Source organism: Lithobates pipiens, unplaced genomic scaffold, assembly GCF_037356315.1.
Source record: "Lithobates pipiens isolate NorthernLeopardFrog02 unplaced genomic scaffold, aLitPip1_a1.2 Scaffold_19, whole genome shotgun sequence".
Lineage (NCBI taxonomy): Eukaryota > Metazoa > Chordata > Amphibia > Anura > Ranidae > Lithobates > Lithobates pipiens.
Window position 1 is genome coordinate 12947412 of NW_027507764.1, and position 27180 is coordinate 12974591.

The window sequence follows — 27180 nt, forward strand, 5'->3', positions numbered from 1 at the left end:
TTCTACTCTGTTTGCATACCAAATTTGGGATTTTTATCTACAAGTGGCCATGAGATACGTGGCCCCAAAGTCGGGTCGCAAAATATCAAGCACTTTTCTGCAGCAGAGAATGACATTTTGCGACCCGAATTTAGGACCACGTATCTCGGGGCCACTTATAGCTAGAAACCCCATATTTGGTATGCAAACACAGTAGAACTATCACTACAACACAAATTTGGGGTTTCTAGCTATAAGTGACCCCAAGATACATGGCCCCAAACTTGGGTCAAAAAATGTCATTCTCTGCTGCTGAAAAGTACTTGGCATATTGCCCATATCTCGGGGTCACTTGGTGCTAGGAACCCCACAACTTGTGGCAGGTGATGTGGCAAGTGGACAATCCTCAACTTGGTCACATGGCGCTTGTGGCAGGTCACGTGGCACTTGTGGCCGGTCACGTGGCACTTGTGGCCGGTCATGTAGCAAGTGGACAATACACAACTTGTGGAAGGTGATGTGGCAAATTCTAATTTAGTATAAAAATTTGGATCAAATTCGAATAGAAAATATTAGAATATAAAATAATAGAAAAGAATAGACTAAGAATAGACTATAATAAAATAAAATATATATTTTTTTAGTTTCCATTGTTTTGAGTTATTTTCAAATCTATTCTCGAATTTGAATTTATACTATTTCAAAATTATAATTTCAGAAGAAGGTCATATTCTTCTATTGTATTTTATTACATTCTATTCTGTTCTTTACTATTCTTTTATTTTCATTATATTGTGTTATTATTTTATGTTCTATTTTACTGTATTCATTTTTAGAAATCGATTTAAATTTTTTTGATTTTTATTTGAATTTGTTTTCGATTTTTATTCGAATTTGTTTTCGAATTCGATTAGAATTGTTTTCAAATTCGATTCGAATTGTTCTCAAATTCGATTCGAATTGTTCTCAAATTCGATTCGAATTGTTCTCAAATCGTCCGAATTCGGTTGTATTCGTTAGCATTGTAATTCGGTAATTCGGATGCATCCGAATGTCCGAATAATGAAAATTTGTCCGAATTTTGATTCGAAACGAAATGCACATGTCTGCGTACTACGTGTTTTTTCAGCTCCTTAGCACCACCCTTTGAGCTCCTTCTGCTGATTTCGTGTTAGTAGACGTTTGGGGAGTGTTGATTCATGCTTTTCTTTTCGTGCTTTTTTTTTCTTCCTGACAACCCTTTCCCGGTGGTTGTCGGGGTCTGCGGGCGGGGGTCATATCGGAATCTGGGAGCCTCCTTTAATAAGGGGGCCCTCAGATCCCTCCCGGCACCCCACCCTATGTGAATGAATACGTGGTACATCGTACCCCTACCCATTCACCTGGGGGAAAAAGTGCCAATTAAGTGTCTCTGGTCTCTTCTCCCGCTGTCTTCCTGCCGGGCTCCTCCGCTATCTTTTGCTCGCCCTTTTACTACAGTCTTCCTCTGATGTTGACTCAATGCTGTCTCCCTCTCAAATGCAGTGTCTGCAGTGCGCAATGACTTATATACGCATGGGGCGGGGTCACCAGGTGATGTCATCCGGTGACCCCACCCCTTATGATGTCACATTTTCATCATGCCCCGGGGCTGCAACATCATAAGGGGGCGGGGTCACCAGGTGACATCACCTGGTGACCCCGCTCCATGCCTATATAAGTTGTGGGTGCACCGTGGACACGGCATTACAGCAGGAGACAGCGTTGAGTCAACATCGGAGGAAGATCGAAGGAAAGAGCATGACTTACTCATTCACATAGGGTGGGGTGCCAGGATCTGGGGGCCCCCTTGTTAAAAGGGGCTCCCAGATTCCGATAAGCTCACCGCCCGCAGACCCCCCCCCCGCAGACAACCACCAGGCAAGGGTTGTCGGGAAGAGGCCCTTGTCCTCATCAAGGTGCTTTGGGGTGGGGGGGGCGCAGGGCCCTCCCTGCCCCAAAGCACCAACCCCCCATGTTGAGGGCATGTGGCTTGGAATGGTCCAGGAGGGGGGGCACTCCTCGCTCGCCCCCCTTTCCTGACCTACTGGGCTACGTGCTCAGATAAGGGTCTGGTATGGATCTTGAGGGGGCCCCCATGCCATTTTTATTGGTGTGGGGGGTTCCCCTTAAGATCCATACCAGACCGAAGGGTCTGGTATCGTCCTGGGGGGACCTCATACATTTTTTTTTTAATTGTTTTCCCTGCTGGAGAGAATTGGATAATGTTCTGCTGGGGTTTTTAGCCTTCCTCTATACAGTGGGTATAGGATTGTGTATATACTGTAATGCCCTGTACACACGGTCGGACATTCCGACCACAAAATCCGTCAGATTTTTTCCAACGGATTTTGGCCAAATCTTGTGTTGCATACACACGTTCGGACAAAGTTGTCGGAAAATCCGATCGTTACGTACAACGGGACTACGTAGAGGGCAGTAGCCAATAGCTTTTGTCTCGTAATTTATTGTGAGCATGCGTGGCACTTTGTCCGTCGTAATTCTCTACACACAGATCGGATTTTGTTGTCGGAAAATTTTAGACCCAGCTCTCAAACTTTTTCCGTCGGAAAGTCCGATAGAGCCCTCACAGGATCGGATTTTCCGACAACATAATCCAATCAGACCTTTTCCGTCTGAATTTCTGACCGTGTGTACAGGGCATTAGATTGTTTGATTTTTGATTTTTTCCCTTTTATTGGTAGAACTAGACAGATTTGTGTATTTTTTCAACAAGACTAACTATATAACTTTTGTAACAAGGTGGACTTGTTTTTTTTTCTTTTCACATATATGTTGTTTTATATGATTCATATAGATACAACAGTGCAACACATTTCTGGTATAATTAGGAAATCCAATCGCTACAATCTTCAGAGCAACGAAAACAGTTTATCTCCTTTGTACAAATGTTACAAAGAAACAAAAAATTGGCATGCTCCATTGACTGCAGTTTGCTATCATTGGGAGTGACTATATGTACACATGGTAGATGAACTGCCAATTATTTGTCATCTATACAAAAAGCAGTGTTTGTGTTAGAGATGCCAGGATGGAATACACAGTGTAGTTTTCATGGTGACAGCTGTAGCAAACACATGAAGATGTATATATTAGGGCACAAAGCTTTGGGGTTGTCACAAGTCTCCTCCAGCTCACAATGGCAGCATATGCAAGCATCCTCCTCCTGGCCGCTCTCTGCATAGGGACAGGTAAGGAGCCATTGAATTCTTGTAGCCAGCAATTTAGGTGGAGATCAGTGGTGGCTGGCGTATATTTTTTTTGGGGGGGGGGGGGGTGGCAAACAATGCAAACCCCCCTGTGGGTCGGTGGACCCCCCGCAGTTACCCCATCTATGGTGCTGGCAGCCACACATTCTGCCCCCCCGGTGATTGCAGTCGAAGAAGAAGCAGCTGAGGCCCCAGCTGACCTCTCCACCAACGCCCCGTACTGCACACCTCCAGCTCTACACCTCCCCTGGAGCTTTCAGGAAGGTGACCCCAGCCTCCAGGGAGTCCTTGGTATGGATGATATAGTTGGGGTTGCCACCTTTTCTTCAAGTCAAACCCGAACACGTTAGCGCCGCATGCCAATTTATTTTAAGGGGGAACGCTGTGGACTCTGGTCTAAAGAAGAACTCTGATGCAAGGGGGTTTCTGCTCACCAAAGCTCCCACTTACTTTAGAGTTCCCAGCATTTCACCTTAAATCAGGGTTTCCAAAGCCCCCCTTACACCAGAGTCCCCCTTATCTTAGTATACACACTCACTCAGAGGGAAGATAGAGAACAGAGGAAGGGGGATCAGACGTTGGAAGGGAGGACGATGGATCAGACGTTGGAAGGGAGGACGGGGGATCAGACGTTGGAACGGAGGACGGGGATCAGACGTTGGAAGGAAGGACGGGGGATCAGACGTTGGAAGGAAGGACGGGGGATCAGACGTTGGAAGGGAGGACGGTGGATCAGACGTTGGAAGGGAGGACGGGGGATCAGACGTTGGAAGGGAGGACGGGGGATCAGACGTTGGAAGGGAGGACGGGGGATCAGACGTTGGAAGGGAGGACGGGGGATCAGAAAATGGGAGGGAGGATGGGGGATCAGACGTTGGAAGGGAGGACAGGGGATCAGACGTTGGAAGGGAGGACGGGCGATCAGACATTGAAAGGGAGGATGGGGGATCAGACAATGGAAGGGAGGAAGGGGATCAGACAATGGAAGGGAGGAAGGGGGGATCAGACAATGGAAGGGAGGAAGGGGGGGTCAGACGTTGGAAGGGAGGAAGGGCGGGTCAGACGTTGGAAGGGAGGAAGGGGATCAGACGTTGGAAGGGAGGAAGGGGGATCAGACGTTGGAAGGGAGGAAGGGGGAATCAGACGTTGGATCAGACGTTGGAAGGGAGGACGGGGGATCAGACGTTGGAAGGGAGCAAGGGGGATCAGACGTTGAAAGGGAGGACGGGGATCAGACAATGGAAGGGAGGAAGGGAGGGATCAGACAATGGAAGGGAGGAAGGGGGGGTCAGACGTTGGAAGGGAGGAAGGGGGATCAGACGTTGGAAGGGAGGAAGGGGGATCAGACGTTGGAAGGGAGGAAGGGGGAATCAGACGTTGGAAGGGAGGAAGGGGGAATCAGACGTTGGATCAGACGTTGGAAGGAAGGGCGGGTCAGACGTTGGAAGGGAGGAAGGGCGGGTCAGACGTTGGAAGGGAGGAAGGGGGATCAGACGTTGGAAGGGAGGAAGGGGGATCAGACGTTGGAAGGGAGGAAGGGGGATCAGACGTTGGAAGGGAGGAAGGGGGATCAGACGTTGGAAGGGAGGAAGGGGGAATCAGACGTTGGATCAGACGTTGGAAGGGAGGACGGGGGATCAGACGTTGGAAGGGAGGACGGGGGATCAGACGTTGGAAGGGAGCAAGGGGGATCAGACGTTGGAAGGGAGCAAGGGGGATCAGACAATGGAAGGGAGGAAGGGGGGATCAGACAATGGAAGGGAGGAAGGGGGGATCAGACAATGGAAGGGAGGAAGGGGGGATCAGACAATGGAAGGGAGGAAGGGGGGGTCAGACGTTGGAAGGGAGGAAGGGCGGGTCAGACGTTGGAAGGGAGGAAGGGCGGGTCAGACGTTGGAAGGGAGGAAGGGGGAATCAGACGTTGGAAGGGAGGAAGGGGGATCAGACATTGGAAGGGAGGAAGGGGGATCAGACGTTGGAAGGGAGGAAGGGGGATCAGACGTTGGAAGGGAGGAAGGGGGAATCAGACGTTGGATCAGACGTTGGAAGGAAGGGCGGGTCAGACGTTGGAAGGGAGGAAGGGCGGGTCAGACGTTGGAAGGGAGGAAGGGGGATCAGACGTTGGAAGGGAGGAAGGGGGATCAGACGTTGGAAGGGAGGAAGGGGGAATCAGATGTTGGATCAGATGTTGGAAGGGAGGACGGGGGATCAGACGTTGGAAGGGAGGACGGGGGATCAGACGTTGGAATGGAGCAAGGGGGATCAGACGTTGGAAAGGAAGAAGGGGGATCAGACATTGGAAGGGAGGAAGGGGGATCAGACGTTGGAAGGGAGGAAACGGGAATCAGACATTGGATGGTACGCTCACTCACCCGAGGATGGAGGCTCAAGCACTGACACCTTTCATCCACATCTGCCGGCTGCTGAGCTTCAAATTTCCAACCCACGCATCCCTCTCCTGAGCACAGAATTCCGGGGATTGGAGTGTGAGTGGCTAGGGGTGAGCTGATGGCTTGGCCCTCTGTTTAGTGTCTGCTGATGGTTCCGCCCCCTGTTTGGCGGGAGACAAAAATTCATATCTAGAAGCAGTATTCCTATGTGCGTTGGGACGTTGATTGTTTTTCTGGCAAGTCAATGGCTGGTAGAAATGGTGATTGACAAAGGATTTACAACGAACATTTTTGGGGATTTTTTTTTTTTTATATATATAAACAATTTGCTTACCTTTAACAATTTTTTTTTTTTTGTCAATGAGTAGGGGTACCATGTATCCCCTACTCGTTCACATGGTGGGGCAGTAATGGGGGGGGGCCCTTATTAAAGGGGGCTACTAGATTCTGATGAGCCCCCCACATGTAGATCCTCAATTCCCAGCAGGGTCATCAACATGGGGACAAGGTGCTTCCCCATGTTGAGGGAATGTGGCCTGGGATGATTGGGGGAGGGGTGCATGCTCACCCTTTCCCCTTCTTTCCTGGCCAGCCAGGTGGCATACAAGCAAAACTATGGCATACCTCCCAACTTTTTGGCATGGGAATGAGGGACACCTACTAAGTATGTAGGTATAGGACACCCTATTCATTTATATTGGCTTTTGAAATTTACAAATGTATCAATTTAGAAATCGGATGAAAGGTTTAGAACCGGGAAAAACACTTTTTGAAAGGTAAAAAGTGCATTTTATATTCAACTATATAGATCAGATCAAAATGAGGGACACTTTTTATGACAATTACTTGCATATTAGCCTTTAAAATTAGCACTTTTGATTTTTGCTGTTCTTGTCCCATAGACTTTAACAGGTTGTTATTGTTCGGTGCTCGCCGAACGTCCGAATAACCAAAGTGTGGCCCAAACTTATGCTTGGGCCAAACCGTTCACCCATCCCTACTGATGAGGTGTCACTGGCGGGTACTGATGAGGGGGTACTGCCGATGAGGCAGTAATATGCAGCACTGATGGGCACTGAAGGGCGGCACTGATGGGCGGCATTTATGGGCAATGATAGGTGGCATGGATAGGCGGCACTGATGTGCACTGATGAGCAGGAACCGATGGGCACTGAAAGACAGCACTAACTTGCATCACTGATGGGCACAGAATAGCCTCACTGATGGGCACAAATTGGCGACACTGTTGGGGCTGCACTGACAACCAGTGCCCTGATTATCTGTACATGTCTTCCCTGTGTGGAGATGCCGCTGGCCGACTCTCCTCTCACTCTGTCAGTGTGAGGCGAGGAGAGACGATTACGGGCACTTCCATGTTTACATGTGATGAGCTGTGATTGGACAGAGCTGATCACATGGATAAAGAGCTGCGTCATGGGCTCTTTGCCGAGATGGGGGTTGTGCCGCGCTGTGTATGATGTGTAATTTTATTAAAAAGAATTGTCTCCCATTGATTTCAGGGCAGTTCAGCTCATCGCTAATTCTGGCAAAACTTATTTCGCTGTCATTCAAATTTGAAGCTCAGCTTCTTCAGCAAAATTAGAAAAAGAGAAATGGTAATAAAAAGGTGGAGTAATGCTTTAAGTTGTTCTCTTTCAGCCTGGTCCCTGCAATGTTACACCTGCACCGCTGCGACCAGCAACAGCAACTGCCAGACAGAGACTAACTGCTCATCCACAGACACCTACTGCCAGACGATTGTAGCAACTGCTTCAGCCTGTAAGTTTTTCTCAATCACATCACTACAAAGTCTAAGAGCGCAAATCAGTCATAAAGTGTGACCAGTGGGTGTATACAGAGGAATGATAGCGGGTGTATACAGAAGAATGATAGCGGGTGTATATAGAGGAATGATAGCGGGTGTATATAGAGGAATGATAGCGGGTGTATACAGAGGAATGATAGCGGGTGTATACAGAGGAATGATAGCGGGTGTATACAGAGGAATGATAGCGGGTGTATATAGAGGAATGATAGCGGGTGTATATAGAGGAATGATAGCGGGTGTATACAGAGGAATGATAGCGGGCGTATACAGAGGAATGATAGCGGGTGTATACAGAGGAATGATAGCGGGTGTATACAGAAGAATGATAGCGGGTGTATACAGAGGAATGATAGCGGGTGTATACAGAGGAATGATAGCAGGTGTATACAGAGGAATAATAGCGGGTGTATATAGAGGAATGATAGCGGGCGTATACAGAGGAATGATAGCAGGTGTATACAGAGGAATGATAGCGGGTGTATACAGAGGAATGATAGCGGGTGTATACAGAGGAATGATAGAGGGTGTATACAGAGGAATGATAGCGGGTGTATACAGAGGAATGATAGCAGGTGTATACAGAGGAATGATAGCGGGTGTATACAGAGGAATGATAGCGGGTGTATACGGAGGAATGATAGAGGGTGTATACAGAGGAATGATAGCGGGTGTATACAGCGGAATGATAGTGGGTGTATATAGAGGAATGATAGCGGGCGTATACAGAGGAATGATAGCGGGTGTATACAGAGGAATGATAGCTGGTGTATACAGAGGAATGATAGCGGGTGTATACAGAGGAATGATAGCGGGTGTATATAGAGGAATGATAGCGGGTGTATACAGAGGAATGATAGCGGGTGTATACAGAGGAATGATAGTGGGTGTATACAGAGGAATGATAGCGGGTGTATTACGGAGGTATGATAGCGGGTGTATACGGAGGAATGATAGCGGGTGTATACAAAGGAATGATAGTGGGTGTATACAGAGGAATGATAGCGGGTGTATACAGAGCAATGATAGCGGGTGTATACAGAGGAATGATAGCGGGCGTAAACAGAGGAATGATAGCGTGTGTATACATCGGAATGATAGCGGGCGTATACAGAGGAATGATAACGGATGTATACAGAGGAATGATAGCGGGTGTATACAGAGGAATGATAGCGGGCGTATACAGAGGAATGATAGCAGGCGTATACAGAGGAATGATAGCGGGCGTATACAGAGGAATAATAGCGGTCGTATACAGAGGAATGATAACGGATGTATACAGAGGAATGATAGCGGGTGTATACAGAGGAATGATAGCGGGTGTATACAGAGGAATGATAGCGGGTGTATATAGAGGAATGATAGCGGGTGTATACAGAGGAATGATAGCGGGTGTATACAGAGGAATGATAGTGGGTGTATACAGAGGAATGATAGCGGGTGTATACGGAGGTATGATAGCGGGTGTATACAGAGGAATGATAGCGGGTGTATACAAAGGAATGATAGTGGGTGTATACAGAGGAATGATAGCGGGTGTATACAGAGCAATGATAGCGGGTGTATACAGAGGAATGATAGCGGGCGTATACAGAGGAATAATAGCGGGTGTATACAGGGGAATGATAGAGGGTGTATACGGAGGAATGATAGAGGGTGTATACAGAGGAATGATAGCGGGTGTATACAGCGGAATGATAGTGGGTGTATATAGAGGAATGATATCGGGCGTATACAGAGGAATGATAGCGGGTGTATATAGAGGAATGATAGCGGGTGTATACAGAGGAATGATAGCGGGTGTATACAGAGGAATGATAGCGGGTGTATATAGAGGAATGATAGCGGGTGTATACAGAGGAATGATAGCGGGTGTATACAGAGGAATGATAGCGGGTGTATACAGAGGAATGATAGCGGGTGTATACAGAGGAATGATAGTGGGTGTATACAGAGGAATGATAGCGGGTGTATTACGGAGGTATGATAGCGGGTGTATACGGAGGAATGATAGCGGGTGTATACAAAGGAATGATAGTGGGTGTATACAGAGGAATGATAGCGGGTGTATACAGAGCAATGATAGCGGGTGTATACAGAGGAATGATAGCGGGCGTAAACAGAGGAATGATAGCGTGTGTATACATCGGAATGATAGCGGGCGTATACAGAGGAATGATAACGGATGTATACAGAGGAATGATAGCGGGTGTATACAGAGGAATGATAGCGGGCGTATACAGAGGAATGATAGCAGGCGTATACAGAGGAATGATAGCGGGCGTATACAGAGGAATAATAGCGGTCGTATACAGAGGAATGATAACGGATGTATACAGAGGAATGATAGCGGGTGTATACAGAGGAATGATAGCGGGTGTATACAGAGGAATGATAGCGGGTGTATATAGAGGAATGATAGCGGGTGTATACAGAGGAATGATAGCGGGTGTATACAGAGGAATGATAGTGGGTGTATACAGAGGAATGATAGCGGGTGTATACGGAGGTATGATAGCGGGTGTATACAGAGGAATGATAGCGGGTGTATACAAAGGAATGATAGTGGGTGTATACAGAGGAATGATAGCGGGTGTATACAGAGCAATGATAGCGGGTGTATACAGAGGAATGATAGCGGGCGTATACAGAGGAATAATAGCGGGTGTATACAGAGGAATGATAGAGGGTGTATACGGAGGAATGATAGAGGGTGTATACAGAGGAATGATAGCGGGTGTATACAGCGGAATGATAGTGGGTGTATATAGAGGAATGATATCGGGCGTATACAGAGGAATGATAGCGGGTGTATATAGAGGAATGATAGCGGGTGTATACAGAGGAATGATAGCGGGTGTATACAGAGGAATGATAGCGGGTGTATATAGAGGAATGATAGCGGGTGTATACAGAGGAATGATAGCGGGTGTATACAGAGGAATGATAGTGGGTGTATACAGAGGAATGATAGCGGGTGTATACGGAGGTATGATAGCGGGTGTATACGGAGGAATGATAGCGGGTGTATACAAAGGAATGGTAGTGGGTGTATACAGAGGAATGATAGCGGGTGTATACAGAGCAATGATAGCGGGTGTATACAGAGGAATGATAGCGGGCGTATACAGAGGAATGATAGCGGGTGTATACAGAGGAATGATAGCGGGTGTATACAGAGGAATGATAGCGGGTGTATACAGAGGAATGATAGCGGGTGTATACAGAGGAATGATAGCGGGTGTATACAGAGGAATAATAGCAGGTGTATATAGAGGAATGATAGCGGGTGTATACAGAGAAATTATAGCAGGTGTATACAGAGGAATGATAGCGGGTGTATACAGAGGAATGATAGCGGGTGTATACAGAGGAATGATAGAGGGTGTATACGGAGGAATGATAGAGGGTGTATACAGAGGAATGAAAGAGGGTGTATACGGAGGAATGATAGCGGGTGTATACAGCGGAATGATAGTGGGTGTATATAGAGGAATGATAGCGGGCGTATACAGAGGAATGATAGCGGGTGTATACAGAGGAATGATAGCGGGTGTATATAGAGGAATGATAGCGGGTGTATACAGAGGAATGATAGCGGGTGTATACAGAGGAATGATAGTGGGTGTATACAGAGGAATGATAGCGGGTGTATACGGAGGTATGATAGCGGGTGTATACGGAGGAATATTAGCGGGTGTATACAAAGGAATGATAGTGGGTGTATACAGAGGAATGATAGCGGGTGTATACAGAGCAATGATAGCGGGTGTATACAGAGGAATGATAGCGGGCGTATACAGAGGAATGATAGCGGGTGTATACAGAGGAATGATAGCGGGCGTATACAGAGGAATGATAACGGATGTATACAGAGGAATGATAGCGGGTGTATACAGAGGAATGATAGCGGGCGTATACAGAGGAATGATAGCAGGCGTATACAGAGGAATGATAGCGGGCGTATACAGAGGAATAATAGCGGGCCTATACAGAGGAATGATAACGGATGTATACAGAGGAATGATAGCGGGTGTATACAGAGGAATGATAGCGGGTGTATACAGAGGAATGATAACGGGTGTATACAGAGGAATGATAGCGGGTGTATATAGAGGAATGATAGCGGGTGTATACAGAGGAATGATAGCGGGTGTATACAGAGGAATGATAGTGGGTGTATACAGAGGAATGATAGCGGGTGTATACGGAGGTATGATAGCGGGTGTATACGGAGGAATGATAGCGGGTGTATACAAAGGAATGATAGTGGGTGTATACAGAGGAATGATAGCGGGTGTATACAGAGCAATGATAGCGGGTGTATACAGAGGAATGATAGCGGGCGTATACAGAGGAATGATAGCGGGTGTATACAGAGGAATGATAGCGGGTGTATACAGAGGAATGATAGAGGGTGTATACGGAGGAATGATAGAGGGTGTATACAGAGGAATGATAGCGGGTGTATACAGCGGAATGATAGTGGGTGTATATAGAGGAATGAGAGCGGGCGTATACAGAGGAATGATAGCGGGTGTATATAGAGGAATGATAGCGGGTGTATATAGAGGAATGATAGCGGGTGTATACAGAGGAATGATAGCGGGTGTATATAGAGGAATGATAGCGGGTGCATACAGAGGAATGATAGCGGGTGTATACAGAGGAATGATAGCGGGTGTATACATAGGAATGATAGCGGGTGTATACGGAGGTATGATAGCGGGTGTATACGGAGGAATGATAGCGGGTGTATACAAAGGAATGATAGTGGGTGTATACAGAGGAATGATAACGGGTGTATACAGAGGAATGATAGCGGGCGTATACAGAGGAATGATAATGGATGTATACAGAGGAATGATAGCGGGTGTATACAGAGGAATGATAGCGGGCGTATACAGAGGAATGATAGCAGGCGTATACAGAGGAATGATAATGGATGTATACAGAGGAATGATAGCGGGTGTATACAGAGGAATGATAGCGGGCGTATACAGAGGAATGATAGCAGGCGTATACAGAGGAATGATAGCGGGCGTATACAGAGGAATAATAGCGGGCGTATACAGAGGAATGATAACGGATGTATACAGAGGAATGATAGCGGGTGTATACAGAGGAATGATAGCGGGTGTATACAGAGGAATGATAGCGAGTGTATACAGAGGAATGATAGCGGGTGTATATAGAGGAATGATAGCGGGTGTATACAGAGGAATGATAGTGGGTGTATACAGAGGAATGATAGCGGGTGTATACGGAGGAATGATAGCGGGTGTATACAAAGGAATGATAGCGGGCGTATACAGAGGAATGATAACGGATGTATACAGAGGAATGATAGCGGGTGTATACAGAGGAATGATAGCGGGTGTATACAGAGGAATGATAGTGGGTGTATACAGAGGAATGATAGCGGGTGTATACGGAGGAATGATAGCGGGTGTATACAAAGGAATGATAGCGGGCGTATACAGAGGAATGATAACGGATGTATACAGAGGAATGATAGCGGGTGTATACAGAGGAATGATAGCGGGTGTATACAGAGGAATGATAGCGGGTGTATACCGAGGTATGATAGCGGGTGTATACGGAGGAATGATAGCGGGTGTATACAGAGGAATGATAGCGGATGTATACAGAGGAATGATAGCGGGTGTATACAGAGGAATGATAGCGGGTGTATACGGAGGTATGATAGCGGGTGTATACGGAGGAATGATAGCGGGTGTATACAGAGGAATGATAGCGGGTGTATACAGAGGAATGATAGCGGGTGTATACAGAGGAATGATAGCGGGTGTATACGGAGGAATGATAGCGGGTGTATACAGAGGAATGATAGTGGGTGTATACAGAGGTATGATAGCGGGTGTATATGGAGGAATGATAGCGGGTGTATACAGAGGAATGATAGCGGGTGTATACAGAGGAATGATAGCGGGTGTATACAGAGGTATGATAGCGGGTGTATATGGAGGAATGATAGCGGGTGTATACGGAGGAATGATAGCGGGTGTATACAGAGGAATGATAGTGGGTGTATACAGAGGAATGATAGTGGGTGTATACAGAGGTATGATAGCGGGTGTATATGGAGGAATGATAGCGGGTGTATACAGAGGAATGATAGCGGGTGTATACAGAGGTATGATAGCGGGTGTATATAGAGGAATGATAGCGGTTGTATATAGGGGAATGATAGCGGGTGTATAGGGAGGAATGATAGCGGGTGTATACAGAGGAATGATAGTGGGTGTATATGGAGGAATGATAGCGGGTGTATACAGAGGTATGATAGCGGGTGTATACAGAGAAATGATAGCATGTGTATATAGAGGAATGATAGCGGGTGTATATAGAGGTATGATAGCGGGTGTATATGGAGGAATGATAGCGGGTGTATACAGAGAAATGATAGCGGGTGTATATAGAGGAATGATAGCGGGTGTATATAGAGGAATGATAGCGGGTGTATACAGAGGAATGATAGTGGGTGTATACAGAGGTATGATAGCGGGTGTATATGGAGGAATGATAGCGGGTGTATACAGAGAAATGATAGCGGGTGTATACAGAGAAATGATAGCGGGTGTATATAGAGGAATGATAGCGGGTGTATATAGAGGAATGATAGCGGGTGTATATAGAGGAATGATAGCGGGTGTATATAGAGGAATGATAGCGGGTGTATATAGAGGAAAGGGTTCAGGTTTTAGAGATGAGGGTCACACATCTCCCCAATAATCCCTCTCCCAGTAAAGAGAGGGGTGCAGTGATCAGAGCCTTCAGACAGCGGACTATTATCATTTAAAATTTACAAATGCAGCAATTTAGAAATCGGATGAAAGGTTTAGCACTGAGTACCCCCCTCCATCCCATACCCCCCCCCCTTTTTTTTCTTACCTGAGCCCGATCGTTCCAGCATCAAGGATGAGCCCAGCAGCTCCAGCCACTGTCTCTGTCCTCATTGGATAGATTCGTAGCAGTGGGAGCCATTGGCACAGGACGGGGGGGGGGGGGGGCGAGTCCTGCTGTCTGTGTCAATGGCGCCCGCATGGGTGCCCACATGGAAAATGGCTCTCCGTGGGGGGCACCCGATGAAGAGGAAGAGCCAGGAGTGCCGGCGGGGAACCCCAGAAGAGGAGGACCCGGGGGCTGCTCTGTGCAAAACCCTTACACAGAGCAGGTAAATATTTCACGTTTGTTATTTTTATTTTAAAATAAAAAAACATTTAAACCTTTACAACCCCTTAAAGTCCCTTTTTTTCAACCACTTCACTGCCCAACTATAGTCATATAACATCCGCAGATGGGATCTCCCATCCTGGGCCGGCGTCATATGACGTCCTCAGCTTCCCGGCAGTATAGGGGGTGCACTCGCGTGCCACTTCTCCAAGGAGCCGATGCGCGGGCCTGGTGGCCGCGATGTCCGCCGGGCACCTGCGATCGCTTGTGACAGAGCAGGACCGCGGCTCTGTGTGTGTTAAATGAAAAAATTTGTAAATTCAAAAAATTCAAATTTCTGAATGTATGAATTTCCGAATTTAGAATTTTCAAATTTATGAATATTCGTAAAAATTCGTTAAACGGGTTGTTTGTTGATTCGGATTTTTCCGAATTAACAAATTTGTTGAAATTTGTTAAAGCGGGAGTCCGCCGTTTTTTTTTATAAATACTGCAGCTGCTGCCTTTTAAAATAATGACACTTACCCGCCCAGCGCGCCCGCGATGTCGGCACCCGAAGCCGATCTCTCGATCGTCTCTCGGGTGCTGCCGCCGCCATCTTGGGTATGGGAATCAGGAAGTGGAGCCTTTCGGCTTCATTTCCCAGTTCCCTACTGCGCATGCGTAAGTCGTGCAGTGCAAAAAGGATGGTCCCCGCTGTCTCCGGGATCCGTGTGTTTCCCAGCAGACATCGGGGGACCTTCGGAAAGGGGCGTACTTTCTGCAGAATCTACCCTGGAAGTGGGTTCAGATACCTGTACTGTACAGGTACCTGCACCCCCCTCCCCCCTGAAAGGTGCCAATTGTGGCACCGGAGGGGGGGGGGGATTCCAATGAGCGGAAGCTCCACTTTAGGGTAGACCTCCGCTTAAAAAAAAAAAACGAATTTGGAACTAAACAAATTGCACAGGTCTACTGGATATGCACCAGTGAGCAGGAGACAGGAGGCGGCTGAGACCGTTAGCAGACAGCAGCAGAGCAGGAGTGCCGGATAGACACCAGTGGAATATCGGCAGAGGCTTGCAGCAGGCAGTCCAACGGCAAAGGGGACGCGGATGCAGAGCCAGACTAACCGGATCATACACAGGCAGACGGATCGGGTGCAGATGCATAATGTCAGGGTGCAGGCCGAGTCTGTAACAGATCAGTGGAGGAAGCAGCATAGGGAAGAGGCAGAAGTATGGTCAGAGGCAAGCCGGGGTCAATGCAGGAAGAAGTCAGGAGCAGTCAAGCAAGCCGGGTCTATACAGGGTCAGATGCAGGTTTACAGGTTGCAGGTAAGCACAGGAGCTCTGTAGACAAGACAGCACTGAAGCATAGCTCAAGGCTCAGTTTAAACAGCCCGCTTGGCGCCAATGCGAGCAACAGATGGGCGTGCGCTAGGGTTGCCACTTTTTCTTCAAGTCAAACCCGAACACTTTAGCGGCACACAGCAATCTTTTTTTTTATAGTATAAACTGTACATATATTTTGCTACTATATAACATTTCTAATCATATGAAGTTAATAACAAGAGTCCCCCTTTACATCAGAGTCCACAGAGTTCCCCCTTTACATCTGAACTCGCAGAGTTCCCTTTCACTGTAAGGGGGAACTCTCCAAACTCTGATGTAAGGGAGAACTCTAGGGACTCTAACATAAGACCCCTTTCACACTGGGGCATTTTTCAGGCATTTTTCAGGCGTTTTTCAAGCGCTTTGGGGTTAAAAAAGCGCCTGTAAAGCGCTTGAAAGAAGCCTCATCTGCAGTCCCAATGTGAAATGTCAGCGCCCAAAAAACGCTCGTAAAGCGCCGCTTAAAACTAGCAGCGCTTTATCAGCATTTTTTGAGCGTTAATGGGGCGCTTTTAACCCCTGCTAGTGGCCAAATAAAGGGTTAAAAGCGCCCACAAAACGCTGCTGCCAATAGCGTTTTTCAGGCGTTTTTTGGGCGTTTTACAAGCGCTTCCCATTGATTTCAATGGGAAGAGGCGTTTTAGGAGCGTTGTATTCACCGCTCCAAAAGCACTGCAAAGAAGCTGCTTGCAGGACTTTTTTTGACACTCTGCCAGCGCAGCGCCTCAGTGTGAAAGCACTCGGGCTTTTACATTGGGATTGCAGTTGCAGCTTCCTTCAGGCGCTTTTTTTAACGCTAAAGCGCATGAAAAATGCCCCAGTGTGAAAGGGATCTCGGTGTGAAAGCACTCGGACTTTTACATTGGGATTGCAGTTGCAGCTTCTTTCAAGCGCTTTTTTTAACGCTAAAGCGCATGAAAAACGCCTGAAAAACGCCCCAGTGTGAAAGGGGTCTTTGCTCTGGGAACCCTCATCTAAGGGGGGGCACTGAGAACTTTGATGTACAGAGAGGACTCTGATGTAAGGGGAAAGACTGTGGCCTCTGGTGTAAAGGGGAACTCTGATATAAGGGGTACTCTAAGAACCCTGATTTGCCTTAGTGTACTTACTCAGAGGCAAGAGAGGGAAGGGGGAGACTTTAGTCACAGATGGATGGATGGTGAGATGGATGGTGAGCTCACTCACCTCTTGACAGTCAGCACCTCTCATCCAGTTGGATCTGAGGCTGCTGGACTTTAAATTTCTGTCCCAAATGTCCCTTTTCTGAGGCACAGTGCCAGGGATTGGAGTGTGGGCAGACAAAGAGGGGTAGGGGTGGGGGGGGGAGAGGTGCAGATCGAGCTCTTGTTACCGGCCTCAAAATGTGAATTAAGAGAGCCGATGATTGTAGACGCGATGAGATAAGGTGATCAGCTTGGCGTGGACTGCAAAGAATCACACAAACAGCATGAGATATGACCACTGACTTTATGGCTGGAAGTAGTTTAATTTTTACATAACAATACATCTTTTACATGTTTATAGTCACATGTTTATAACCATTAACAATATATATAATACCGATTTTAACTAAAGTATTTTAAAACGTAGTTATAACAATGAACATTACTATATTTTAATAACATATATATCCCTGTTATTCAGTGTTATAGATAATTATCTTTATCTCTCTGGTACATTTTAAGTGTGCAATAATCATACTAGCAATGCATTGCTTTAATACAAATATTTTCATGGTAGTACTCTTTTTTAACCACTAGATGGTGCACATTGCATGTCTGTATGATGCAATACATAAGCTTTACATACAATAGGTTTTTTTCTATATTAAATAACAGAAAACATATGCTTCTATAAATCTATGCCATTTCCAATAAATCAGGTTTAAATATACCTATTTTGAAAGGTTTAGTGTTTATCATAGACATTTGTTCTGACTAATGCAGTATTTTCATGTTCTTATGCACTTTTCACTTGTTTCTGACACATGCTGTTCTAAACTTCTAATTACAGCAAAACTATAGCATAAAATCTGCTGAGACTTTTTCTGCATCTGCTCAAGATGTTTAGGAATCTTTCTATCACAGGTTAATACAGATTAGGAACAATTTAGAGTACATACCTGCAAAGAATCACACAAACAGCATGAGATATGACCACTGACTTTATGGCTGGAAGTAGTTTAATTTCCAGTCACATGGTGTGTGGCCTTATATAGACTCTGTTTGTGTACCTTCTCTGCCATCTACTGGTTATTAATAGAATAGAAGGGAGATGTTTAGAAATATAAAAATAAAATGAATATGTACTTTGCTTTGGGGTGTCTGTTTTGTGACCATATAAACCCCAGTCCGTCACACTCTCCCCTCCTTCAGTTAATGGCTCCTGACATTAAACTCAATTGGTATCTGAACACTATTTAGTGATTTAAGTAACCCAAATAGGTACTTGTTGCCACCAAGGAGCTACGTTAACTACCTGGCATGTCCTGGGAGTAGCTAGCATTGTGTGAGTTTGTATGGTGTGAATCTGACTTGGTATGTATCTTGGCTGACCTAGTGTGTCATATGTAAAGATCTCTTTAGGCTTAACTTGTCTGGTAGATCTTCTGACAGGAGTTGAGTCTTCTCCATCAAAATCATTTGCCATTTGCATATCTTGGTTCACAGGTAAGTCTTGACTTAATGAGGGTAATTCTGCAGTGTCTAGTCCCACCATGTCTGTAGCCCAGATTTGGTCGCCAACTACTGTTCCATCATTTTGTTCTTGTTCAAGATTGGGTGTGGTAGTTGTAGGATAGAACTCTTCAGCAGAAACTCTTAATGGAATTTTCTGTACGTTTTGAGAGTTTGGTTGAGACACAATACAATCATGACTTTCTGTAGTCTCTGGTATATAAGGATAATACCATCTTTCTTCATCTGAACATTCCTCCTCCTGGTCCAGATCCATTCTGGTATCCTTTCTGTTACTTGATTGCCTTTGTTTCATCTGTACTCTTGGAATGTGTCCTTCAATTGGTAGGTCATTTACTGGTAGTAAAAGATTTCTGTGCAGTACTCGAATAGTCTTTTTACCACTTTCAGGCTGAATTTTGTACACAGGCCCATCTTTGATTCTTTCTACCACTTTGTGTACTGATTCTTCCCAGTATGAACGAAGTTTACCAGGTCCTCCTCTTTCAGAGAGATTTCGTACTAAGACCCGATCACCCGGTTGAAGAGGTGCTCCTTTTATCTTTTTGTCATAGTACTTCTTCCCTTTAGCAGATGATTTTTTGCTATTCTCGGATGCGATTTTGTAAGCTTCTTGCATTCTAGATGCCCATTTCTGAGTAAATGTTGGTTGACTGTCTGATTCCTTTTCCAAATTTAGGTTGAGCATTAGGTCAATTGGCAAACGAGGAGATCTTCCATACAATAGAAAGAATGGCGAGTATCCTGTGGCTTCATGCCTGGTGCAATTGTATGCATGAACCATATGTGGAAGATGTTCTTTCCAATCTGACTTTTTCTCTTCCTCTAAGGTGCGAAGCATCTGTAACAAAGTACGGTTCAGTCTCTCCACTGGGTTACCCTGTGGATGGTATGGAGTAGTTCTTGAATGAGAAATCCCTGCCAATCGTTGCAATGTCTGAAATAAGTTGTTTTCAAATTCTCTTCCTTGGTCATGGTGGAGTTTCTCTGGATAGCCAAAACGTGGTATGAAATCTTGAAAGATCTTTTCTGCCGTCGTTTTTCCAGATTTGTTCTTAGTTGGATACGCTTGTGCAAAGCGTGTGAAATGGTCAACTATTACAAGTATATACTCATATCCTCCTTTGCTTTTCTCCAAGTGAAGATAATCAATGGATACTAACTCCAAAGGTGAACTGGTAGTAATCGAACCCATAGGTGCTCTTTCGGTGATATTTGGACGCTTTTGTTTGATGCAGCTGCACTTCTTCAGCACATATTCATCAATGTCTTTTTGCATAAATGGCCAGTAAAATCGTTCACGTGCTAGGTGGGTTACCTTGTCAGTACCAATGTGACCCATGTCATCATGAAGATTTCTTAAGACCAATGGTTTTAACTTTTCTGGTAGAACTAGCTGTTTTCGGGTTCCAGAGTGTCGATAGAGGATTCCTTCATCGACTCTGAGTTTATTCCATTCATGTATCAAACGTCTTGTTTTGCTGGTCATACTCTCCTTTTCTTTGTGGTTTGGAATCCAGTCGTTCTCCTTAAGCCAGACCACTTCTCTAATGTTGGTATCGTCTTGTTGTAATGCTCTGATATTCTCCTGAGTCATTGGGCAGATTGTCTGTCCTTTCAGCAATTCTTCGGCCACATCACTTTCTGAGTGAAGAGTCAATGAAGCCACCCATAATGCCTCTTCTTCGTCAACAGCTTTGCTCCCTTGCCACATAGCTGACACAACCTCAGATGGTACAAGCTCTGTGTACTCACTCAGATTCTTCGTGAGTTCCACCGGAAATCGTGACAGTGTATCTGCGTCTGCATTCTGTTTACCTGGCCTGTACTTGATATCGAAGTGGAAATCAGCCAACTCGCCAACCCAGCGATGACCCACAGCATTCAGTCTGGCAGTACTCAATACATATGTCAATGGGTTTTTGTCTGTGTAAACAGTGAATGTTGGAGCGTAGTACAAGTAATCTCTGAATTTGTCACAGACTGCCCACTTGAGAGCTAAAAACTCAAGTTTACCAGAGTGAAGATGGTAATTGCGCTCTGCTGGAGTCAATGTTCTGGAGCCAAACCCAATAACACAAAGTTTTTCTCCTTGTCGTTGGTATAGTACAGCACCTAGGCCTTCATTGGAAGCATCAGTGTGTAAGACGAAGGGTAAATCAAAATCAGGGTATGCTAGAATTGGTGGATTGGTTAGCATGTCCACCAGTCTGGATACTACAGCTTGATGTTTGGGTGTCCATTGAATCAGTGTTTTAGATGGCACTTGTGCTTTGTTCCCGTTTTTCTTTGTAGATTCCCTCCGATTGTTTTTGGGGATGGATGTAGCAGATTCTTTCTCAGTGTTCTGCAAAAGTTCATACAGTGGTTTAGCAAGTCGAGAGAAATCTTGAATGAAGGACCTGTAGTAGCTCAGGAATCCTAACAAAGATCTGACTTCTCCCACTGTTTTTGGTTCTTTCCTTTTCAAATGTAATACCGCTTCAAGATCTTTTGGGTCAATTTTTATGCCTTCTTCTGACACCATTCGTCCAAGGTATCGAATCTGTCGTTTAAAGAGTTCACACTTTTTCGGTCTAAGTTTGATACCATGCTCACGCATTCGACTAAGCACTTGCCTAATATCATTGACATGCTCCTGAAAAGTTTTGGAGTAGCAAAGTACGTCATCCAAGTATGGAGAACAACATTTGTCTCTGATGCCCTCTAATACATTCTCCATGCATCTCTGAAAAGCTGCTGGGGCATTCGTTAATCCAAATGGAATACGGTTCCACTCCAGGAGTCCCCAGGGGGTGCTGAAAGCCGTCAGATGTCTGGAGTCTTCATGCACAAAGCCTTGATGATACGCACTACCCTGGTCCAGGATTGAGAACCACGTAAATCCTCCTAAGCTATCCAGCAGATCTTGTATTCTGGGTAGTGGATGTCTATCTGGGATAGTCTTTCGGTTTAACTCCCTAAAGTCAACACATAGTCGTAGGCTACTGTCCTTCTTTCGAACACAAACAACTGGTGATGAGTATGCGGAAGAAGATTTTGTTACCCAACCTCGGTCAAGAAGGTTTTGGATATATTCTTTCACTTCTTTGTATAGGGGTTTCGGTATCGAATTGTAGCGTTTCTGGACAGGAGTTTCATCTTTCAGATTTATCCTCTGTTTCAGGTTAGGGATGCATCCTATTTCTCCCTCATCTCGAGCAAAGACATCTGATTCATCATATAACATTTGTCTCGCTATCTCCTGTTCTTCTTCTGAGAGATCTTCCAAATTGACAGGTGGGTGCCACTTAACAGATTTGTTAGTGGGTAGCTGATTTCCAGTGTCCACTTGATTCAACTGGTTTACATGAAACACCCTTTTCTTCTGGTCAATTCCCTTTCCATCGTCTTTGTTTGGAGACAATGGTAGAATCTCAGCTGCTGGAGAAATGGTACCCAATACTGTTCTGGGTGGAAGGTAGATGTCATGTTGAGCACGGTTCAGTATAGGTATCTTCACCAGTTTAGAGAACCCATTTGGCACATCTACCACTGAAGGAAATAGTTCAAGTCCTTCCTCGACTGGATATTCGGGAAGTGGTTCAAATGGCATGATTCCTCCTTTCGGCCACGCTCTAATTCTACATTTGACTTCACAGAGCTCGCCTCCTTTAATCTGGAGTCCCTTCTTCCCCACTTTGACCATACGACTATCGAATATTTCTCCTGGGTCAGTTGCTTGACTGACAGCATTGACAATGTTATTCGCTACACTCTGTCTTACTTTCATAGCTTCACTCAGCAAGATAGTCAGGTTTTGGGTGCTGTTTGGTCGGTCACGGTTTTCTCTGATCAATTCTTCGATAACATTAAACCCAAGAATTGGATTGTCATTGGAGCAGTCACTCACCAGCATTGGCACATAAATGGCTGAGTTTCCATGTCCACTACTTTTGAATTCCAGGCAGACTTCAATCCATCCGATGAATGGAATGAGAGAACCATTTGCAGCTGTAATGGATAAGTTTTCATCACAAAGTAAATCTTGTATGTGACTAATGGAGACGCTGGGTAGAAACTTTTCTAACCATGCCTTCCCGACAATGCTGACCTGAGCCCCTGTATCCATCAACATGTCAACCGGTACACCATTCATCCGACACGACAGTAGGCATTTTCCTCCAATTAATTGTGCTACGTGTTGTTTGGAGAATCCATAATCTTTTGAGAGTGTTCTAGTTGACCGGTGGGTGAATACCCTGTTTACCTTAGCATGGGACAGATCATTTGAGGTGGTCACTGGTTGTCCCTTTCCCAGTGACCGTCTGTCCTTTCCCGACTGCCTTCTTTTCTTCAAGCAATCAACCGCTCTGTGTCCTGTCCAACCACAGTAGAAACAATGGTAGCAGTTCTGACTCCCTCGTTTAATGCAATCATCACACCTGGGCTTGCAGTGAGTTGTATCTGGAACTTGAACATTGGTTAGTGGCTTAGTCATTTGGTTTCCAACAATAGGAGTTAGCTTCATCATCTTTTCCAGGTTCTTTGTGAGAGCAGAGACCTGTGTTGTTAGTTCCATTAATGCAGTGTGATTTACTCTAACATCTCCCTCAACTCTCTTTTGCAAGGTGTCTTTTTCACTATTCCCTGGTGTCTGTGATGAATGAACAGTAAGAGGTTTATGTTTAGGTGCACTGTTTAAGCGTCTCTGCCTTTCTGTTTCCTCATCAACTGATCTGGTGACTTGCTCTATGATAAAGTCATCCGTTACTGTCAAATCAGACACGTAAGGCTTGATATCTCGTCTAACATTAGAATCTTTCTCATTTAGTCCCTGATACAGTGTATGAAGGAATATGCCTTGCACCAGTTTTTTGTCATAGTTAAACTCTTGCCTATCATGTTGTGATGTAGACAGAACTTTTTGTTTTAACCCCACTAGCCTGTAAACAAATTGTTGTGCTGTTTCTCTTTCTTGCTGGGTAGCATTGCTAAGGTCCTGAAATAACTCATTACCACTTCGTTCTCTCATATGTGACTTCAAAAACCTTTTCAATTCAGCAACAGTAAGATCATCTTTGTCAGTCAACATATCTTTAAAATTACCAGGTTTGATTATTCTCAACACTGTGCGTATAATTTCAGATTCAGGGAATTTTTCTGTTAGACCCTCGTCAATTTGTCTGCACACGCTACTGTAACTCATGTCCGAACCATGATCTGAAATTACACCACCATGCATTTTAAATTCTCTACGTGGCAATAAAGCAACAACATCAGTTAATCTCACCACCTCCAATACCTGTTCAGTCCTTGCAGTCCCACTACTTATTTTTTTTGCAGCGGTTGCAATGTCCACAGTTGGTGTACTTTCCTTGTTAAGTTTTAGTTCATTGATCTTGTCTTGGATGATGAGTAGGTAAGACATACCTTGATCTTCCAACTTTTCCAGCTGATCACTTCTCAAGTAGTCTTCAATAAATTCAACAAGTTCCATTTCGTTGATACCAGTCACTGATGGAACGTCCACGTCTCTTTCATCTTCCAGCATAATAGCGAGGCTATGCAGCTGTTCTTCATTAAGCAGATGAATTTGTTTCTGGATATCCCACATCAGCGCACGACGAGGAGACGCCATCTCTGTTGCAATCTGAAGACTTGCACTCACGAGGCAGACGACATTCACGACTCTCCTTGTAGCTCTGTAGCAGGCTCACGCTTGTCTCGCGCTTCCTTCTCACTGGTAACACAACGAATCCCGGACGAGCCCCCAAAATGTTACCGGCCTCAAAATGTGAATTAAGAGAGCCGATGATTGTAGACGCGATGAGATAAGGTGATCAGCTTGGCGTGGACTGCAAAGAATCACACAAACAGCATGAGATATGACCACTGACTTTATGGCTGGAAGTAGTTTAATTTCCAGTCACATGGTGTGTGGCCTTATATAGACTCTGTTTGTGTACCTTCTCTGCCATCTACTGGTTATTAATAGAATAGAAGGGAGATGTTTAGAAATATAAAAATAAAATGAATATGTACTTTGCTTTGGGGTGTCTGTTTTGTGACCATATAAACCCCAGTCCGTCACACTCTCTCTATGTATTGGAGGGGGGGGGGGGGGTGGGGGCGGTTGCTAGTGTTGGCTTTGGGGAGTGTGAAAGAGTAACAGACACTCTCAGCTTAGACAACTGCAGCCAGCAACCCTGCTTGGAAGCCATAAACCAGTCGAAATAATTTGTCCGGGTTGCAGACAGTCTGAAACCCGGACACATGATTCCAAACCCAAACTGTCCGGGCGAATCCTGGACAGGTGGCAACCCTAGCGTGCGCTAGTAACAGATGGGCACGTGCACAATTTCTATTAGCAAGAACAGGAACAGGAATTAGCCGGTGCACAGGACGCTGTCTAGTAGGGACATCCTGTCTGCTGTAATGTCCTTCCATTTGACTTTACAACCGCTTTAACATTAGGTGGGTGGTCATCTTTTTACGGCTCATCGGTGTACAAACTTAGTTCCAGGCTTCATTCAGGAAGGATATTATATTGAGAGTTAATGACTGTTCCATTTGTTCTCTCTTTAGATGGAGTTTCTGCAACCTCCATAAGCAAATCCTGCGAAGCCAGCTGCACGGCATCCAGTGGCAGTGCCTTGGGGGTGGCGTCGGCCTCCACAACCTGCTGCAACACCGACCTGTGCAACACCAGCGGGGCCATCAGCATCAAGTCCAGCTATTCCATCATTGTCCTGGTGGTGGGAACCCTTGTGATGCTCATCAGCGGCTCCGTTCTTTGATATATGATATGAGAGAGCAGATTGACCAGCCGGCATCAATACATTTGTTGTAATGAGAAGCCTTGATTTGTGTGCCTGTTTCTTGCCTGTTTCTTGCCCGTTTTTGCCTGTTTCTTGCCTGTTTCTTGCCCGTTTCTTGCCCGTTTCTTGCCTGATTCTTGCCTGTTTCTTGCCCGTTTCTTGCCCGTTTCTTGCCTGTTTCTTGCCTGTTTCTTGCCCGTTTCTTGCCTGTTTCTTGCCCGTTTCTTGTCCGTTTCTTGCCTGTTTCTTGCCCGTTTCTTGCCCGTTTCTTGCCTGTTTCTTGCCATGTCTATAGCAGTGGAGAGCAGACATCTCCATATGGTTCCTGTGTGTGGCCTTACATTGTGCCTTATGCACAAATACCAATCATGTCATTTCTTCTTCCATTGTACTTTTCTGTATCTGATTTTTTTTTTTTTTGACATCCAAATAAAAGCATTATATTTCTTTTCACAATACATTGATTTTAATTGAAAGCAAAAAAAAACCCACAAAGGTGTAGATGTCAGGGTTGCACACAACAACTCAATGTTGTCAAAATAAAATTCCTTGAAATCTTTTGCAAAAGATGATGGATTAGCATATAAAAAAAAACAAAAAAACAATGCAATAGACCTTGTAGATGACATACACTATATTGTCAAAAGTATTGGGACACCTGCCTTTACTCGCACATGAACTTTAACGGCATCCCAGTCTTAGTCCGTAGGGTTCAATATTGAGTTGGCCCATCCTTAGCAGCTATAACAGCCAGGGCCGGTGCTACCACTAGGCAAACTAGGCAGCTGCCTAGGGCACCCGGCCACTGGTGTTCCTACACTCTCCTATCTGCAGCAAGCAACTAAGTCTCAGCATCAGCAGGCAGCGGCCACTCCGTTCGCACATAGTGTCAGAGGCGCAGCGACGGCGGAGGTCTGTGTCTGTGTACCGACTCCCAAATGAATGGAAGCAAGAAAATATTCATTGATAGGCTACATTTGATGGGCACTAGTAGGCTACATTTGATGTCCACTGGTGAGGCTACATTTGATGGGCACTAGTAGGCTACATTTGATGGGCACTGGTGAGGCTACATTGATGGGCGCTGGTGAGGTTACATTTGATGGGCGCTGGTGAGGCTACATTGATGGGCACTGGTGAGGTTACATTTTATGAGTGCTGGTGAGGCTGAATTGATGGGCGCTGGTGAGGTTTAGTGATGGACGAACTTCCGACGGGACGTTTCGCGAACGCGAAACGCGAACGGACACAAACGTTCGCGAAAACGACCGTTCGCCGCGGGCTCCATTGACTTCAATGGGAGGCGAATTTCGCAAACCTTTAGGTCGAATTTGCGGCCACGGGGTAATTATTAGGGGGTAGCACGTAGTCCCACCACCTGGACAATAGCATAATACATGTATGAGGTGAATTTGGGATCGATAACTACAAGCATTTTTTTTTTATTTGGGAAATTGTTCTGACAATTCAGGACTATGGAGCTAATGAAGGCAATGGAGGAGAGGGAAGGTCAGGGACCAGGGTAGGCAAACAAGAGGGTGCAGGAGATACAGAGCACTGACAGCAGCACCGTAATACAGAGCACTGACATCAGCACCGTGACATACAGCGCTGACAGCAGCTCCGTGACATACAGCGCTGACAGCAGCTCCGTGACATACAGCGCTGACAG

At 45.6% G+C, this 27180-nt stretch overlaps 1 protein-coding gene across 3 annotated transcripts; it reads left to right on the forward strand.

Moving 5' to 3' along the window:
* Window positions 1–3068: 3068 nt before the first annotated feature.
* LOC143995817 (lymphocyte antigen 6E-like) lies at window positions 3069–25966 on the forward strand. 3 transcript variants are annotated; one of them, XR_013277481.1, is made up of 4 exons: window positions 3069–3209; window positions 7277–7396; window positions 25276–25573; window positions 25683–25966. XR_013277481.1 is itself a non-coding variant. In XM_077490530.1 (3 exons), the coding sequence occupies exons 1-3, from the start codon at window positions 3158–3160 to the stop codon at window positions 25485–25487; spliced, it is 384 nt and encodes a 127-aa protein (XP_077346656.1). In that variant the 5' UTR covers window positions 3069–3157; the 3' UTR covers window positions 25488–25966. The 3 variants fall into 3 exon arrangements, 1 of the variants encoding a protein (XP_077346656.1); XR_013277482.1 differs by having other exon boundaries at window positions 25276–25562; XM_077490530.1 differs by having other exon boundaries at window positions 25276–25966.
* The last annotated feature ends 1214 nt before the right edge of the window (window positions 25967–27180 follow it).

What these genes read in the sequence shown, in the direction of transcription:
- LOC143995817 (XM_077490530.1), top strand. Translation starts at nt 3,158, where the DNA reads ATGGCAGCATATGCAAGCATCCTCCTCCTGGCCGCTCTCTGCATAGGG. An exon ending in CGCTCTCTGCATAGGGACAG is followed by an intron (nt 3,210 to 7,276) that starts GTAAGGAGCCAT and finishes GTTCTCTTTCAG; the next exon opens with CCTGGTCCCTGCAATGTTAC. An exon ending in TGTAGCAACTGCTTCAGCCT is followed by an intron (nt 7,397 to 25,275) that starts GTAAGTTTTTCT and finishes TTCTCTCTTTAG; the next exon opens with ATGGAGTTTCTGCAACCTCC.